The sequence below is a fragment of the Acomys russatus genome, chromosome X, assembly GCF_903995435.1.
Source record: "Acomys russatus chromosome X, mAcoRus1.1, whole genome shotgun sequence".
Classification (NCBI taxonomy): Eukaryota; Metazoa; Chordata; class Mammalia; order Rodentia; family Muridae; genus Acomys; species Acomys russatus.
The window spans coordinates 32,907,247-32,925,789 of NC_067169.1; the positions used below are offsets into that span (position 1 = coordinate 32,907,247).

At 39.3% G+C, this 18,543-nt stretch overlaps 1 protein-coding gene across 4 annotated transcripts in view; it reads left to right on the forward strand.

Annotated features, from left to right (window-relative positions):
* The window catches only part of Nhs (NHS actin remodeling regulator), a 328,579-nt gene extending 313,174 nt beyond the window's left edge, over positions 1-15,405 (forward strand). For 2 of the 4 annotated variants that reach the window (XM_051142313.1, XM_051142315.1), the window contains exons 4-9: positions 546-608; positions 2,725-2,917; positions 5,608-5,739; positions 6,724-9,699; positions 9,988-10,114; positions 12,610-15,405. In XM_051142313.1, the coding sequence (XP_050998270.1) occupies positions 546-608; positions 2,725-2,917; positions 5,608-5,739; positions 6,724-9,699; positions 9,988-10,114; positions 12,610-13,216 (4,098 nt within the window). In that variant the 3' untranslated portion in view covers positions 13,217-15,405. Of the gene's footprint in view, positions 1-545; positions 609-1,268; positions 1,532-2,724; positions 2,918-5,607; positions 5,740-6,723; positions 9,700-9,987; positions 10,115-12,609 lie in introns of those variants that run through there. The other 2 variants (XM_051142317.1, XM_051142314.1) reach the window with 2 other exon arrangements.
* Positions 15,406-18,543: the final 3,138 nt, after the last annotated feature.

Below are 18,543 nucleotides of genomic sequence, written 5' to 3' on the forward strand. Positions count from 1 at the left end.
CTCACTGGCCAGATCCTAGACTATACCTGCATGCATAATAACACACACATACACAGACACACACATCTGCTCACATTCAAACACACATATAAGCATATACATATGTTTACACACAACAGATGGGAAAATTATGCTTTTCAAAGACAATTTCACAGCTAAAAGGTAAAGATAAAAATAATCATAGTTGTAAAAGTAGCCGACAGCAGCATATAGAGAATGTTAAGTACCAAGATTCTTCTTAGCATACCACATGTATTTACTCATTTAATCCTCAGAATAGCCCTGGAGGGTAGATGCTGTTTTTCCACCTACTTTACTACAAATGTTAAATAATTGTGTCTGATCATGGAGGGGAAGAGCCAAGTGACCAGGGTTTGAATTGAAGAGTCCTGGGTATGTCTGTCCTCCTAGCCAAAATAGAATCATTTAGAAGGAAAGAAGTTCTCCCAGAATGTTACTTGTTAGTATCATAGATTTGGCCTAACTAGGGCATACTGTTGTGTACATTTTTTAATTTTTTTTCTTTTTGCATTTCATCTTCATAGTTTAACAGCACCCGTTCGCCCTCCCCCACTGAATGTTGCCACATGGCCCCGTGGAGTAGAAAGGTATTGGTTCTGAGAACATTTATTTGCAGCCTTATCCTGCTTTTTTCAGGCACTCTCCCTTTCTCCTCTCTTTTAACTTTATTGCAAACCTGTTTTAAACTAACAGTTTTTCTCTGAAGTCAATTTAAAGAATGGTATTTTCCTAACTTGAATTTAAGTTGGCCCTGTCTTTGGTTTTATTCTCTATTAACATCCTGCTTGGAGTTGGAACTTGCAACTCTGCTAAACGTAGGCATCTTCTATCACCGCTCCTGGATTATGTAGTTTGGGGAAAAGAAATGACAGTTTTCACTGTATTTATCAGAATTGTAGAGGTTCAGCTTCTCAAATTTAAGGAAGAAAAGAGAATTTAAAAAAAAGAGAGAGAACAAGATAGGAGTATACTCTGGCAGCCAATTGTCCCTGTCACCATTAAATAAAAAGTCCTTTTGGCTGCTGGTCAGAGCCTGGAGTCAGGTCGCGATTCTTTAGTCCTTTCAAGTCCATTGTTATTCAAGGAAGGACTGGGCAGCAAAATGAGGTCTCTAGTGGTGGGAGGGTGGGAGTGTTCTTTCCCGCTGAGCTCTCTCCTGCTCAGCTTTCTGTTTCTGTTTCTCTCTCTCTCTCTCTCTCTCTCTCTCTCTCTCTCTCTCTCTCTCTCTCTCTCTCTTTTCTCTCTCTCTCTCCCCCTCTTCCTCTCTCTCCCTCCCTCTCTGCATGCACCAAACTTTTTTTTTCTTTTTGAAAGTTACCTAGGAAACAAAGTCTTTTGTGTTCCAACTTTATTTGAGCTATTCGCTTTGCTGGGAATCTGCAAAAAAGCTGAAGACAGAAAGAAGGTTGCAGTATTTTACTAAACCGTTCATGACGAACACTATTTCCCCAAGGGGGGAAATCATATACCATTAGGTGTGTTGGGGGGCTTTGCAGGAACCTCTGATAAGGTAAGTAAATGCTGCGGTTCGTTTAAGCAAGACTCTGGAGCCTACTCATTAAGGAGATTTAAGGATAGTTCATTTAACAATATATGCAATCCTGAGCCAATAGTACAGTTTTCAATATGAAGACTAGAGAGGTTTTGTTTTTGTTTTGTTTGGTTTTGGTTTTTTTTTAATGATCCTGAATTATTAAAACTGTATTGAAATAAGAGGGAATGAAATACTTATTTTACACAGTTGCCTATCTTCCTCTGAGCTGTATAAAAGAAAGAAAACTGGATTCAGTGGTGGAAATTGGGTCTTTCACTACTCTGGTTTAGAAACCAAAAGTGGGATGGAGCCTTTTAAATAATCTGGGCCTGGAGCCCAAGCTTGAAATAAAAGTTAGACAGCATTAATATTTATCAAAGGCTTGGATAGACAATTTTCAAAAGTCATATGGAAATCAAAGCCTCTAACTCACACAGCTGGAAAGAAAGTTTTGCACCGTAAAGCTGAAAGAAAATAAACTCTTCTACCCATTCAAAGCTGAAAGAAAACCCCACATGATTTGTTCCCTCCAGAATCAGGTTGTATATTCCACTGTAGTTGGGTACTGGGGTACCTTTTACCCTGGCTTATGCACAGCCATGTAATGTCCATTAAACTGACTTTTTAAAGTGTCATTCAGCAAAGCTGTCTTCCTGCAGTGAAACGAACTCCTGGAATTTTGATGGCCTCCTGCATCAGGCTGGCTTCCCCTCCAGGTGGTGTGGTCCAGGTTGTCTCATGCCCTGGGTTTTCCTGCATGGTTTCTGAGCAGGTTTATAGGCAGTTAGCTCATCTGCCTCCTTTGATCAGTATGGTCTAGAGCTCTCAAGAATTTTGACAGGAATTTATAGTGACACGAAGATGCAGAAAGTAGATCCACCTTCTACTGGCTTAGAGACAGGCAGGGTTCTTCAGTTGGAAGGTACAGGATTTCTGACCAACTTGTCTTTTTCATTTCACCTGAAAAGCATGTTTTGTGAGCCTGTTTCTTTCCTTCCATATCTCTTCACTGTTGAAGAGAAACATTTAATTAGTTGTGCTTACTATCTTCTAGAACTGTTTTCTTTGTCCTACATGCTTATTTCTCTCCTTATTATAAAAACTTGAGCTGTATAATCTCTTATGTGTATAAGCTATGGGAACTGAGTCTGAATATATTTCGTTTGCAGTCCCACTCTCCAGAAGATGAAGACACAGATGTCATGTTAGGGCAAAGGCCGAAAAACCCGATCCACAATGTCCCCTCTACACTGGATAAGCAGACCAACTGGAGCAAAGCACTACCTCTCCCGACTCCCGAGGAGAAGATGAAACAAGATGCCCAAGTGATTTCTTCTTGCATTATTCCCATCAATGTCACTGGTATTGTTTTCTTCTTTTTTTCCCTTGAGGGGCAGTTGGGTCTGAATATTCTATGTATTAAATATGTTCAAAGCCTGTCCTGTAAGCCTCCCTATCAGCTAAGAATAGCATTTCTTGTGAGCAAGAAATCTTTCCTCAACATACAACCCAGGAGACCTTCAGAATGCTTTTGTCAGTTTTGGAACACCAATTTACATATATTCTGCTGGACTCCTTGTTATGCAAATGATGGATAGCGTCTTTTGGGGAGGGGTGGGGGGGGTGGCGGCGGCGAGTCACCAAGTTGCTCTTTGGCAGTGAATAATCACATGACACAGCAAAACCAGGTTTCTAAAACTGCAAGTAAGGCCCAAGTAGAAACTCTGTTTTTATACTTCCGTGGATGAAGGTAGGCTTTTCTAAAAGACCATGCATACTTAGGGATGGATTTTAGTTTTTTTTAAAACCTGAAAATATGTAAATACAGAGATAAAGGGAGAATTGTATTTTAAAATCAGCAAGCCTGGCTTCCTTTCACTTTCTGCTGCTGTATCTATTGAAAGTCTGCATATTAGTCTAGATAGGATGTAAGCCTAGTTGAACTTTTCTTCAAAGTTTATCAGCAGAGATAGTGAATTCTGGAGCCGGAACTGGGAATCTAGTTATAAATCAGATGATGTTTTGCTGCTTAATGGAATCTATAGGTTAGCATACAAAGTGATAGGTTTAGTAATGTAGTGTGATGTGGGGTGTGTGTGTGTGTGTGTGTGTGTGTGTGTGTGTGTGTGTGTGTGTGTGTGTAAGAAAGGGAGAGCGAGGGAGTTATGCTTTATTCTCAATCATTCTCCCCCAAATTAAAAGATCTCCCCATTGGTATTTTTTAAACAGTCTTTTAGTGGTTTTTTTTTTTTTTTTTACCTTATTTATATAATGAAAACTTCAAAAACAGCCAGACTATGACAGGCTTTCATCCTGATTCCCTGTAACCGAATATTGCATGTCCCCTGAGAAGCATTTTGGACATTGCTGTTATCAACTTCACTCAGATTTCTTTCACCTAGAGTGGGGAACAAATGGACCAGGTATCTGGGACAGATATAATTTCCTTCCTGAACAAGAGGTACTCTAATGCATTGGACAGTTGTGTCATGAGCTGCGACTTAATTTTCCAGCAGACCTATTAAACTTGTAGGATAAATTATTCTAAAGATGCGCACTTCTCTGACCTCTATAATCTAAATGAGATATGTTAGAGGAGTTCATCTGCCAGAATGGGTCATTCTGGTACCCTTTTAAACTAATTTTCCATCTGGGAACATCTAACTATTAGCAACCCCTGCTACTTTTCTGGTACTGTAAGTAAAAATCTTGTTTTCAAATGTAGTGCTGTGATTATGGACCGTCATCTTGTGATTAGGAAGAAGATTTTTTTTCTTTCAGTTTGATTTCAGGGACTCTCAAGATGAAGGCCCAGATTAGATGTTGATTTCAAGAGCTTTAATGAGAACATGGTTAATGGTGTCCATATACTACACAGTGTCTGTACATCGTGCATTCAATGATCATTAAGATTCAAATGAAGTATTTCAATGTTTGATTGGACCCAAGAAAGGAAATTTTCATTTATATGAGTTTTCCGATAACATTGTAATCATTCATCACATGATATGGAGATTTCAAAGTGAGCCTCGAAACTGTTGGCACTGTGATATTATTATGCAGCTGACCCAAGGTTTAATATCTCATCCAGTTCCATGAATAACAGTTAGGAAAAATGATAAGATGATCAAATCCCAATGCCCAGCATTCCAGCATTATGAGCTGCAGCTTGCACTGAAAAATCTATAGTGCATGCTTGTGCCAGACAGAGTTTGAATTCCTTACCCTCCGCCTCACTGTTCTGATTTAATAGAACTACATACAGTGTCACCAATGTGAATACAGAGAAGAACTAATAAGCACCATGTTTGGTCCCTACATGCATAATAACAAACACTGCTTTAAAGACTGGGGAGTCTATCTTATAGCTGGTTGGTTCAGAGAGTATAGGACTGAGAACTCCTCTGTATGTTTATTTCCAAACCCAAAAGCATCCAGTTCACTCACAAGAAGAAAATAGAATTACATGAGCATTGAAAATATAAAACCCTAAGCTGTTGTGTTTCCTCACAGCAGTGTGTGTGTGTGTGTGTGTGTGTGTGTGTGTGTGTGTGTGTGTGTGTGTGTGTAAATACTTGGAGAGGAATTTTGGGCATAGAAGTGGAGAGAGAAAAAAACTCACAAAGACACTTCTAATGAAGAAATGGGTCTGAATACATTAGGTTCACATCTTGGGTACTGATCTACTATGCAAAGGTATCAGTTTCAGAGAGCCCAGAAATAGAGCAGGAAATAATTGTGACTAAAGGGTATAACCAGTTTAGTTCAGTGTGAGAAGGCTTTTCTGAGGTCCCTTACTCTTCTTTCTGTTTCTTTTGGTTTTTCTCTCTTGCTTGTTGGTTTTGGCAGTGCAAGCTGTTGTGGAAGGCTGCATTCAGAAGTAAAGCTTAATGTAGTGCAGCATTTAAATAAGGGCTAAGGGAGAGCTCCCTTATATTTGTTCACGAGCTTAATCCAAAGTCTTCCAATCAATAAATATCACTGTGTTCCAAACAATTGAAAATTTTGCCTGCCATTTCTAATGGCTAATGAGATCTATTTATGGGTTGCAGGAGTTGGTTTTGACAGAGAAGCAAGTATACGCTGTTCTCTTGTTCATTCACAATCTGTACTACAGCGGCGACGAAAATTGAGGAGAAGGAAAACAATCTCGGGGATTCCCAGAAGAGTTCAGCAAGAAATAGGTGTGGTATAAAAATAACCAGTCATGCTTTCTGTCTAGTGAAGGTTATATCAAGATGGAATAGGTGCCTATTTTCAACTATAACATTGCTCATAAATATTGAATGTTTCAATTTTTAGTTGTTTTAAAATGCTGAATATTTATTTTGTATTGAAAAAAATCACTTGGCATTATTTTTTAACTCTGTTCTTGAACATAAAGGCTTAACCTTATAGATTGAGGCATATACATTCAAGCCTTCCAGGTGAAATATAATATTTTGCCAATTTAGAAGTTTCATTATGATAGGAAATATGAATAAAAATCCAATGTAAAAAGTTTTTTTAAAAAACTAAGTTCATTTGAAGAAAAATTGTACTTGTAGTGATTATTTTTAAAGTAAAATTTAAACATTCAAATATAGAATCTTAAAAATACAATATCTTTGGGGACATTTAAAGCTTTTTCTTCTCAATATGCTTATAATATTTCTACCAATTTCAAAATATTATGGTAGCAGCTCATATAAATAAGACTTTAATTTTTATCATGAAGTCTATGAATTGTATTTCATTATGCTTGTATTACAAAACAAATGAAAAATAGCGGCCTGGCCAGCACTTTAGGTTTTGTACTTCAGTTGTGTTTTGTTTTTTAATTTGTAAATCAATTTTTTTATGAAAGCAGTAATTTATTAGGGCAAATTAATGTGAAGAGAGATGATTCATAAAAAACAAAAAGAATCTCTTCTCTCAATAACTATACATGATACGTATATGTGTGTGCATGTATGCACACATACATAATATAATACATACATATAGGAAAAAACAGAGACAAGCTCAGGGACACAAAGCATTTTAACTTTCTCGTAATTTTATATAATGATTTTTTTTTTCTGCAAGAGAAGGTTTGATGTGGTAGCACACAGATTTATCAACACCTCTCAAGATGTCTTTTAGCTTGCCAATATGTAATATCTTACTGTGTTTATCATGTGCCCTAGATTCTGATGAATCACCAGTGGCCAGGGAAAGGAATGTGATTGTGCACACAAACCCAGACCCCTCCAACACTGTCAATAGGAGGTCTGGAACCAGGGACTCTGAATGTCAAACTGAGGATATTCTGATCGCTGCCCCATCCAGAAGAAGAATCAGAGCTCAAAGGGGTCAAAGCATTGCGGCTTCACTTTCTCATTCCGCTGGCAACATCTCTGCACTGGCAGACAAAGGCGATACCATGTTTACTCCTGTAGTGAGCAGCCGCACAAGATCTCGGAGCCTTCCTCGGGAGGGAAATAGAGGTGGAGATGCTGAACCCAAAGTTGGTGCTAAACCCTCAGCATATGAAGAAGGAGAGCCTTTCGTGGGTGACCATGAAAGAACCCCTAATGATTGTAGTGAGACTCCGAGCAGCCCACGTGCACAAGAACACCAGCCTGCTTTGGGCTTGGCCTGCTCTCAACATCTTCACAGCCCCCAGCACAAGCTAAGTGAGAGAGGGAGGTCTCGTCTGTCTCGAATGGCAGCTGACTCTGGAAGCTGTGACATCTCCTCCAACTCAGACACCTTTGGAAGCCCCATCCATTGCATTTCCACGGCTAGTGTCCTCCTTAGCAGCCACATGGACCAGAAAGATGAGCATCAATCATCCAGTGGTAATTGGAGTGGAAGCAGCTCCACATGCCCCTCACAGACCTCGGAGACAATCCCTCCTGCAGCTTCTCCTCCCCTCACTGGCTCTTCTCACTGTGATTCAGAATTGTCACTGAACACTGCTCCGAATGCTAATGAAGACACCAGTGTCTTTGTGACGGAACAATACAATGACCACTTGGATAAAATAAGAGGCCACCGGACAAACTCCTTTACCTCCACTGTTGCTGATCTGCTGGATGACCCCAACAGCAATACAAGTGACAGTGAGTGGAACTATCTGCACCACCATCATGATGCATCCTGCCGCCAAGATTTTAGTCCTGAGCGTCCAAAGGCAGATAGCCTTGGCTGCCCAAGCTTTACAAGCATGGGCACCTATGACAGCTTTCTGGAAAAGTCTCCTTCAGACAAAGCAGATACTAGCTCTCATTTCTCAGTGGATACAGAAGGATACTATACCTCAATGCACTTTGACTGTGGTCTTAAGGGTAATAAGAGCTATGTCTGTCACTATGCAGGCCTGGGCCCAGAGAATGGTCAAGGTGTAGGGGTCCCTCCAGGTCTTCCAGACTGTGCCTGGCAAGAATACTTAGACCACAGGAGGCAAGGGAGACCAAGCATCTCTTTCAGGAAACCAAAGGCAAAGCCAACTCCACCTAAACGTAGCTCATCATTGAGAAAATCTGAGGGAAATACAGACATTTCTGAGAAGAAAGAACCAAAGATAAGCAGTGGTCAGCATCTGCCTCACAGTTCCAGGGAAATGAAGCTGCCTCTTGATTTCTCCAACACGCCTTCTCTAGTGGAAAATGCCAACTTGCCTGCAAAGCAGGACACTTCTTGGATAAACCAGAGTGAACATGCTATTAAAGAACCTCAGTTGGATACTACAGACATTTCACCATTCAAAGATGAAGGTGCTGAATCAACTCACTATGCAGACCTCTGGCTTCTAAATGACTTGAAAACAAATGATCCTTACAGATCCTTATCTAATTCAAGCACTGCTACGGGTACCACAGTGATCGAATGCATCAAATCTCCAGAGAGTTCTGAATCCCAAACATCCCAATCAGAATCAAGGGCAACCACCCCATCTCTTCCTTCGGTTGACAATGAATTTAAACTGGCTTCACCAGAAAAGCTGGCTGGCTTAGCATCTCCATCAAGTGGCTACTCCAGCCAGTCGGAAACGCCAACCTCCTCTTTCCCTACAGCTTTCTTTTCAGGTCCATTGTCTCCTGGGGGTAGCAAAAGAAAACCTAAAGTCCCAGAAAGGAAATCCTCACTACAGCAACCATCTTTAAAAGATGGAGCCCTATCATTGAGCAAAGATTTTGAACTTCCAATTATACCTCCTACTCATCTTGACCTAAGTGCTCTTCATAATGTTTTGAATAAACCATTCCACCACCGCCACCCACTGCATGTTCTTACTCATAAGCAAAACACAGTAGGAGATATGCTGAGGTCAAATCCTCCACCGTCTCTTGCAATTACACCAACAGTCCTGAAATCCGTCAACCTGAGGTCCATCAGTAAGTCTGACGAAGTTAAGCAAAAGGAGGGCACTAATACAGATCTGCCCTATGGAGAAGAGAGTGCAGTTCCTGTGGCTTCCGTGGCTTCCTCATCTCCAGGTAAGACAAGGCCACACACAGCAAAGAAGTCACTATCACGCCAGTACTCTGCTGAAGACACCCTCCTGCCCTTTTTGGATTCCTCAGCAGTTGAGATGGGACCTGAAAAACATTTGGAGAAGAACCCTACTTTTGATGGGAAGAGTCACTGCGATCCAGAAACTGGAACCTCAGCTAGTAGCAATCTTGCAGATGCAAAGGTGATGAAAGACCAAATACAGATGGAAAGTGAACTAACCCCAGAAAACATACCAAGTAAGAACTGTGGATTTTTAACAGGATTTCAGAGGGTCTCTGCTGCCCGCCCCAGTGATTTGGGTAGTAAAATGATACAGTATGGAGCTAGCCCAGATGGAGCCCTACAAGGACAGAAGACACCCTCTGGAGTTGGGGAAGAAGGTGAGAAACTGCAATCTGTGGATGGACTCACACTTCAAGCCAACTCACCAAGTAGAGTAACAGACATAAACAGTCAACATAAGCATCAACGTGTTGTGAGCCGCCACCATGACAAAGTGCCTGTGACTCTCCACCATGAATCAGAGACGTCAACTGTAAATTCATTCCCAGAAAAATGTTCTGAGCAGGAAAATATTGCTTCAGGTATTTCACCCAAAAGTGCCTCTGATAACAGCAGAGCAGAGGAGACCCAAGGAAGTATGGATGAGACTTCATTGAAAGGTCAGTTAATGATACCATTGTGGGGGTAGAAATGTGTCCTGTGTTGCTTCCTGCATTGCTCATAGTTCTCTGTAGCCCTGGGTGGTGGTTTCCCTCTGCCATTTCTTTTTCACTTAATACAATGACTGGAGGGAAAGTTATTGTTATTTAGGAACTAATAAGTAACAGCCATCTCTCTCATTTCAAAAATTGTGGTTAAGGTACCTTGTGTTTGATGCCTGAGTCAGGGAAACAAGGTAGTGTGATGTGTAACTGCCCCTTAAAGAATGCCTTTCTTCTTGTTTTAAGAATCATCACCAAGTGATGACTCCATCACTTCACCACTCAGTGAAGACTCTCAAGCTGAAGCTGAGGGTGTGTTTGTGTCTCCAAACAAACCTCGGACAACTGAGGATCTGTTTGCTGTCATTCACAGGTGAGAGAATGTGATCAAGTGCCCAGAAACAAAAGGCAAAGAAGATTTGTTTTTGAAGTGCCTCTCATTGAATGCAAATACGGGGAAGCATTTTGTCCGTGTAATACACTCAACAAAAACAAAAGCAAGCAAGGAAGATTTATCGTTCCAAATCAAATTCGTAGACTTGTATGCATGTTTGAAAATATGAGTCTAGAGAGATAGCTATAGATGAACAGACAGACGGAGTTCAATTAGCCTTTAGTAAGAGTCATTGAAGGGAAGATATTGGATGATTTCCCAAGGAAAGACTCTCTGGAACACATTTATATGTGAAAACAATTTATAGTTAAAGTGCTTGGAGTGAAAGCCTAAATTCAAGTGTAGTCTCTGAGATACATATTGTATTTTGTACTTACTTATCTTTGCAGTACTAGAGATCAAACCCAGGACCTCACACTTGCTATGCAAGTACTCTACCACTGAGCCATACCCTTAACCCCTGGCATTTAAGTAATCCCCCGAGTCTACAAAATACGCTCAAAGCTATAATCTCACACTAGCTGACACAAACATATGTTGATTTGCCAAAGCAATCTGATTCCATCTCAGCTTTGAACAACTAAAAAGTATACTTTTTTATTCTTTCTTTTTAAAAATTAAATTTCTTTAATTTTATCTCTAAGATGAAAGATCTTATCTGATGAATAGGGGATGTTCTCTGGATGGCTTTCCCAGAAAATGGTTGTGCTTTTGTTGCCCATGTCCATTTTCTCTTTTGCACCTTGATGACCTCCTATCGGTGGTCCATATTTGCAGCAATTTATTGAAGCTGCTAACCAGAAAAGCAGATCCAAAACTCATCCTTGAAAGCAAATGCATACCCACTGAACTAAATGATGCTATGTGTGCTCTCTCCTCACAAACCTAAGTTCCTTCTTACACCCAACCCTGGGGACTTAGATGGGATTCCCAAAGGAAAGGGCCTGAGGATTATCTCCTTTTGCACAGACTTAGCACTTTGGAAGCAAATTCTAGACCAGCAGTTTATAATCTCTCCTCCCACCCTTTGCGCTTCTGCTTTTTAAAGGGTTTCTGTTTTCTGTTGGTGCTTTTTTCCCCTTAAAGAACAAACAATGGCCTTTAGCAACTGCATTTTCCTAAGGGTTCTATTAGTAGCATCCTCTGTGTGTATCTTAGCAGTCAGACTTCCTCAGAAACAGCATAAGAATCTCTAGTTTATGTTCTTTACCACAGTTGTCCAAACTCCAATTGTATACTTCGAACCCTCATATTGTATCTCCAAAATCAATACAGATTATTAAGTTCCTATGTAAGTTATTGAACCCTCAAAGAACCATCTGGTGTATCTGGAATAATGGGCAGGATATAAGTTGTAAAAATCAGAAAGATAATTGGATTGGAGCCCTGACAACACCACTTTCTATGCTGTCTTGAATTGGTCAAATATCTGAACCTAACCTCTTACCATAAGTAGGAATGCTTATACCTCAGAGATTTGATTCTGATGATTAAAAATTTTGTATCTGGAATACTGTGGAAGCTAAGAACACCTGCTATTTGAAAATTCTACCTTCAGTGCTTAGTAGTGATGTGCAAGGAGAAACCACAGAAGTTTCTTTGAGTAAAATCATACTATTTTGCAACAAAACTCACACTTTCTTTATCACACACGGTTTTAAATTGATGAGAGAACATGCTACCAGTATCAGGGATGACTGAGTTATGCTGAAGATTCTTTGAGTTTACGCCTACTTAATTTTCAAAATAAGATTAGCAATTTCACGATGGATATAGAGGTTATGTAGATTTAAGGAGTTGGTAATTTTAGATTTGTATTTGTGTAAGATTTGCCTATTTATTTACATCCCAGTGACAAGAGTTATTTTGCTGTCTTGAGAGCTTAGATTTTATGTTTGAAGAGCTAGCTCCAGAGATGGTTTATAAGTTTTCAACTCCTCATGAAGAATTAACACTGGTTGGCATGCCATTGATGTCCCTGAGTAGCTAAGGGTCATGCTAGTTCTATTAAAAAACAGATTAATGTATTCCAAAAGTCATTTAGCTAACTTTCATGTGCAGTAGATTAAAATGTAGGCTAGTTTGCAATGTATCTCCCTATGTTCATCACCAAGGGCCAGCAAGTATCAAATTCAGGTCCAGTCTTGTCCCGCCAATGCCAATCTCCACTTGCTGCACTTAGTATTACTTGAAAGCTGGTTAATGTGAGAGTATTTCTTCTGTGCTGTACAGACGGATTTAATGAGAAAAAGCAACAGTATTTTACCACACTGTAAACAGAAGTCAGCGGGTTTTTTTCTCCCCTTAAAGTCTAGCAGGGCAAGTAGTGAATATTGACCTTTCTTAGTATTCTACCATATAGAGTACTCTTTAGATTTGATTAGATATGGGAAAGAAATGGAACACTTCTTGATGTATAAAATTTTATGTTGACTAAGATTTTTATTCCCCCCCCCCTTTTTTTTTCTTAAAAGATCCAAGAGGAAAGTACTTGGAAGGAAAGATTCTGGGGACATGTCTGTTAGAAGCAAATCAAGAGTTCCCCTAGGCAGCAGTAGCAGCAGTGCCAATTCTGTCACTTCACCCAGCAGCAATGTGTCAACTGGGACTAGCCAGAGGTCTCCTGGTCTCATCTACCGAAATGCCAAAAAGTCCAACACATCTAATGAAGAGTTTAAGCTACTGCTCCTCAAGAAAGGCAGTCGCTCGGATTCTAGTTACCGCATGTCTGCTACCGAAATCCTGAAAAGCCCTGTCCTGCCCAAGCCTCCTGGGGAGTTCACTTCAGAGTCCCCACAGAGCCCTGATGATACCCACCAGGGCACACCTGGGGCTGAAGCACTGTCCCCTCTGTCACCATGCTCTCCAAGAGTCAATGCAGAAGGGTTTTCCTCAAAAAGCTTTGCCACCTCAGCATCTGCACGGGTTGGACGGTCCCGGGCCCCGCCTGTGGCCAGCAGCAGCCGCTACAGTGTCCGCTGCCGACTGTACAACACCCCGATGCAGGCCATCTCCGAGGGAGAGACTGAAAACTCTGATGGGAGCCCACATGATGACCGGTCCTCTCAGAGCTCCACATAGTCTGCCTGAGCCAAGCTGACCTCAGATGCCCAGCCTCTTACTAAATGAAAGGATTTTGTGACACCATAGAGGACCTGGGAGAAATGACAACAGGGTGGGGGTTGCATCGTTGCTTGGCAATGAGCTTCTAAATATGTGCTGAAGAACAGAAAGTGGTTGTCATTTTTTATTAGTTTTCATGTTTTAAGTAGCAATTCTGTCTCTCGTGGGTTTCTTTAGCATAGTTTGATTTGTCCGATCTCATTCCTAATGATAATAGAGAATACAAAAGTATCTAACTTTCTTGAAACCTAGACAAGGTTTTCCCAGAGCTGCCTATTCCGAAAATAAAACCCTCACTGTCATGATACTATAAGAAGATGAAATTACTCTGGAGGTTTGGTATTTTTTTACATTAAGATTAACTAAAGCAAAATTTAGAAGAAAGAACTACACATATGTAAATACCATATTTTTGATAAAAATGTGTAAATAGATTTATCAATGATGAGTGGACAAGTGGCCAATTATCTACCACACACCAACTATTTATAGGACACACAAAATAAACTATAATAACTGTATTCTGTGAATACCATTTTCATATCAAATACCATATTTAAATGTCCACCAACATGATTTCTGAGTGATAAACCTCAAATATGATTTTAAAATTGATGAGATAATGGAAATATTGAGGTCATGTACTGAAATGTGATTAATTTAAAGTAATGAATTCAGACCTAATCATTGTTGTGACAAATTATAGCAGAAACAAGCTAATTTGTGGCTGTGATTTGCCATGTGGCAATTTGAACAGAATGAAAAGCATGCTTTTGATTTTTTTTTTTAACCAACGAAAGAAATCATCATTCTCAATGCAAAATTCCCTCTCCCCAATAGCATTAAGCAGTGTCCTTTAGAATTTAATTTTTCAATGGATTGCTTTAAGGAGAATGAATAGAGAAACCAGTAGTTAATTTTAGGTCACATTTTATATAAGGCTACTGGGAACAAACAGTCATAAGCCAATGACTATACTCTTGAAGCTTCTTAATTAGCTCCAGGTTCTTAAAGTAACAGAAATAAAGCCTAAGCATGCCACAGAGCTATTGACTTCTCAGCAAGTAGCTGTGATGAGTTTTCAGCGAAACTTTCTATCTGCGCTGATAAGATTCATGCTACCTAAAACTTACCAGAAATGACACTGTGAACAATGTAGTTGGGAAATAGGTATGTGTATATGCATTATTTATATTCACTCTTCAACTCGGCATGGGGAGCAGCTCTGGTTCACAATGCTACATACAACAAATTTTTGTCTGGTTTTACTAGATCTGCTTGATGGCAAAAGGGGAGGGAGGTGGGTGGGAAAGGAGATGTCGGAGCAAGTGCTCTGACAAAATGAAGGCAGGGAGACAAGCTGAATTACTTGAAGTTACTTGAAGTTTCTTGTCTTAAAACTGAAAAAAAAAAGCATAGTAACAAGTTGAAATCTGCAAGTGGTTCTCACACCTCTGATTTTAACATGAACTGATACTAATGTTTGAAATCATATGTCAGAAATATAAGCACCTATGTACTTAGAATAGGTTTTGAAGGGGAGCAGTAGATATTAGAAAGATCTAAGAAGAGGATGATCTGTGAAAGACTAGAATGTGATGACAATGATTGAACACACCAGGGTTGCCAAGAAATTGATAAGCAGCTGGCTTTATGCCTATGCAAATGGTATTTCAGAAAGTAAGATGTGCGAAAGGATTAAATCATGCAAAATGAAGGAGAAAGTCTGGTCTAAGAAGACACTATCTTTTGATAGTAATTCGTTACAATATTTACAGATTAAGAATTAAAGAATCTGTTGTTGGTGTTTTGTTTGTTTTGGGGAAAAACGTCTGGCTTCTTCTACCATTTGTTTTACTACCAAATTGTATTAGTTAATTTCTTGTCATTGTATGTAAATTGGGTGTTGGGGGTGGAGGGGTAGAGGAGGAGATTGAGAACTAGGAGAAAGAGTGAGAGAGAGTGAGTGAGAGAGAGTGAGCGCAAGTGTGTGTTGGGGATAGATAAACTACCTGGTAAAGGGTTTGAACATATACAAAGTGTTATGATTTTATTAAAGGAAAAATGTTGGGGTTTGAAAAAAATGGACCATCATCTCTCATTGGAACACATAACTCATTAAAAAAAAAACAAAAATGAAAAAAAAATACACACAAAACCAGCATGGTTTAACATCATGTGGGGTCACGAACAAATCTATCTCATGCTTTGAAAAGTACAGTCAGCAAAATTTTAAAAATGAAAGTTTTTAGACAAATGTGATAAGGAACCATCATTTCCAGTCACAATAGGTGACCATTTGTAATTTTCATAAAAGCAGTTCGTTTGCAGTATGGCTTTTGTGTAGCTAGGGGGTTTTCTAGTGTGAAGAAAGGTATGTGGGCTTTAAAAGTGATTCTAAATCTTGACTAGAAAATCACATAAATTGGCTTTAATAAAAATGTCACCTTTTATTATTGACATTAAGTTAAGTGATTATACCATATATTTTTAAAATACATGTTTGACTTGAATTGTGAGGCAATAAGATACTGTCAATGTGATGATCACAGAACCAACCCTTATAGTTTTACTTATTTTGTTTACTCTAAAAATATATAGCAGAGTTTCTCTATTTTGTATTTCATAGATTTAAAGAAATCCCAAATAAAGATGGATTTTAGATTCACTGTGGACAAGAATATTGAATAAGAAAGTTTAAAAAGCAAGCAAATCCTTAATAATCTGGAATAGTCTACACAGCTTTAGAATATACTACACAAGATCAAGATGCAGGGCTGCCTTTAACATCGCTGGCAGCTCGAAGCAGGGTTACACACATTAGGTTTTGTTTTAAAACAACCAAAAACCAATCCAAACTTTTCTTCTGTTGTTTGCACTGATGCTATTTTTTTTTCTTCTTCTGTGTTTATCCAACATGTTTATATTGTGTGGGGAAAATTCTGTTTTACTTTCCTGCTTTTCTGGTGGTTTTAGTTTGAGTTTTCTTGTTTTGTTTTTGGCTAAGTAGAGGACATGGACTAGTTGTAGCAGACAAAACACACTGTTTGCTCTTGCCTGTGAGTACAGTCTTTGCAGTGGTCATATCTTAGAGGATTAGATGGTAACAAAGCCTGAAGTATGAAGGTTATGGTATAACAATTTTGGTACTAGCACCAGTTCATGCTGGCCGAAAAGACAATGGTTTTTGGACTTGCATCCATTTTGTATTTTTGTAACATTTGTAAATATGAACTTTTTAAATTGTTGCAAAGATGGTTTCTTTTGTAAGATGTTTTCAACGTTTACATTCAATCCAAGCCTTTGTATATTTTAGAGCTGTGCAACACTTTAAGTCTTGTATTTATTTTTAGTAAAAACGGTGACAGTTTCATTGTGAACCCCTCTCAAAAAAAATGTATCAGAAAAGTTTGATTACCTAGAAAGTGTGTATAGAGACTGCAAATAAACGTGACTGCAATTAAACAACTATGTTTTCTCTTTCTTGTTAAGTAACTGTAGTTTGGATGTTTCACAAGAAGGGAATATTTCATAGGCAATGGGTATAAAGGGGGCATTGTTAGAAGGAAAGCATAGTATCTATAACAGACATTAATCTATTTTCATTTTTGAGTGAGAACGATATATTTTCAATGCCCAAACTACTCCGTGGATCTCTCTACACCAGGTAAAGATTTGTGACTTTATTTTCAGATACTTGACAGCTTTAGTTTCAGAGTTTATTATGCTTTCACATCCTTGCCAAGAAAAGCATTAATATATGTAAGACAAACTGCCCCTAGGTAATGTGATATCAGCTTTAGTAGATATTAAAACTTCTGCCTCAATCACTAAGTGCTTTGCACACACAAACATGTGTACTTCCCAAAGTATGCCCATTTTATACTGGAGAAAACTGGACATGATTATGATTTAGCGTGTGCATTACTTTAGAATAAATAGATGTTGATCGTGCTACTTAAATCCAGCAACCATGAGTACACTGAAATATGTTAGTTTTGTACTTTGGTCTGTGCTTATTGGACACTGGGAATAACTTTACTAGTGTTCTTAGGCTACCAAGAAAAGTTCTATTGCTCAGATCCCAGTCCCTCTCCCCATGAGCCCAGTCAACATGGACACTTCTAGTAGATTACAAGAGGAGAAAGAGGGTATGTGATTGTATGTAAAAATAGCAACATGCTCCAAACAAAAATCCTTGCCATACTTTTAGGAAGCTGGTCCATTAAATCACTTTTAGAACTAGCCAGGCTCCAGTGTCCTTACAAAACAAAACCAAAAACACAAAACAAAACAAAAAAAATGAAAAAAAAAAAAAAAAAAAACCAAACCTCCCCGCCACAAAAACAACAACCAAAAAAACTGCTTGAGAGGCTGTTGCCACAGTACTCTAGAGACTGCCTGTCCTTCCAACTGCTAACATAAATCTGGGAACTGAGGCCAAGCTTCAAATCTTTGAGGACTGGCTTCGAACCTTTGAAGCCAGTGACCTTGCATAACAGTAGAAAGGAAGGCCCTTCTCCACTGGAAACCTTCCCTTTCTATGCCCTATCTCCATTGGAAGTGTGAAATAGCCCCCATTCTAAATAGTCTTTTTTTGAGATTTGCTTCCAGAGAAGAGACTTGATACCCTATGAGCATATACAGGGGGAGGTAATCCCCCTCAGGAACAGTCATAGGGGAGGGGAATAATGGGAAAATGGGGGAAGGGGGAAGAATGGGAGGATACAAAGGATGGGATAAGCATTGAGATGTAACAAGAATAAATTAATTTTAAAAAATAAAAAAGAAACTAAATAGTCTTTTAATTCTTCATAGGATTGGCTGACCAGTGTTCAGGTTATGTTTATGAGTGACCGCTGATTGGTTAGTAGAATGTCCGGCTCAGTCTTGCCAGCCGAGCCGTGAAGCACATTGTTATACATACGGTCAGGCAATTCGCAGGCCTGAGCTTTACAACACACATTGCGGCAGGGGCACTTGGTTTCCGGCATGTAGACAGTTAAAAGGCGTCAACTAGCTTCAACCACCTTTAATGGCTGCGGCTGCGGGGTAGGTTTCTGGAACGTCGTGTGGCTGATTCTTCATCAAAATACGTAGGTTATGGATATCTTACCGTCCCTTTTAACTTTTTTTGGGGGAACGGGGAGTCACAGGTGTGTGTACTAATGTGGAAAGCAGCCATCTTAAGTTATTCGGCCTCCGGAGTGAGGAGATACGTTTGACAAGAACAGCAAATCTGTACTTTGTGGCCTTGAATTTCAAAAGTTGAGTGGTTCCGTTGA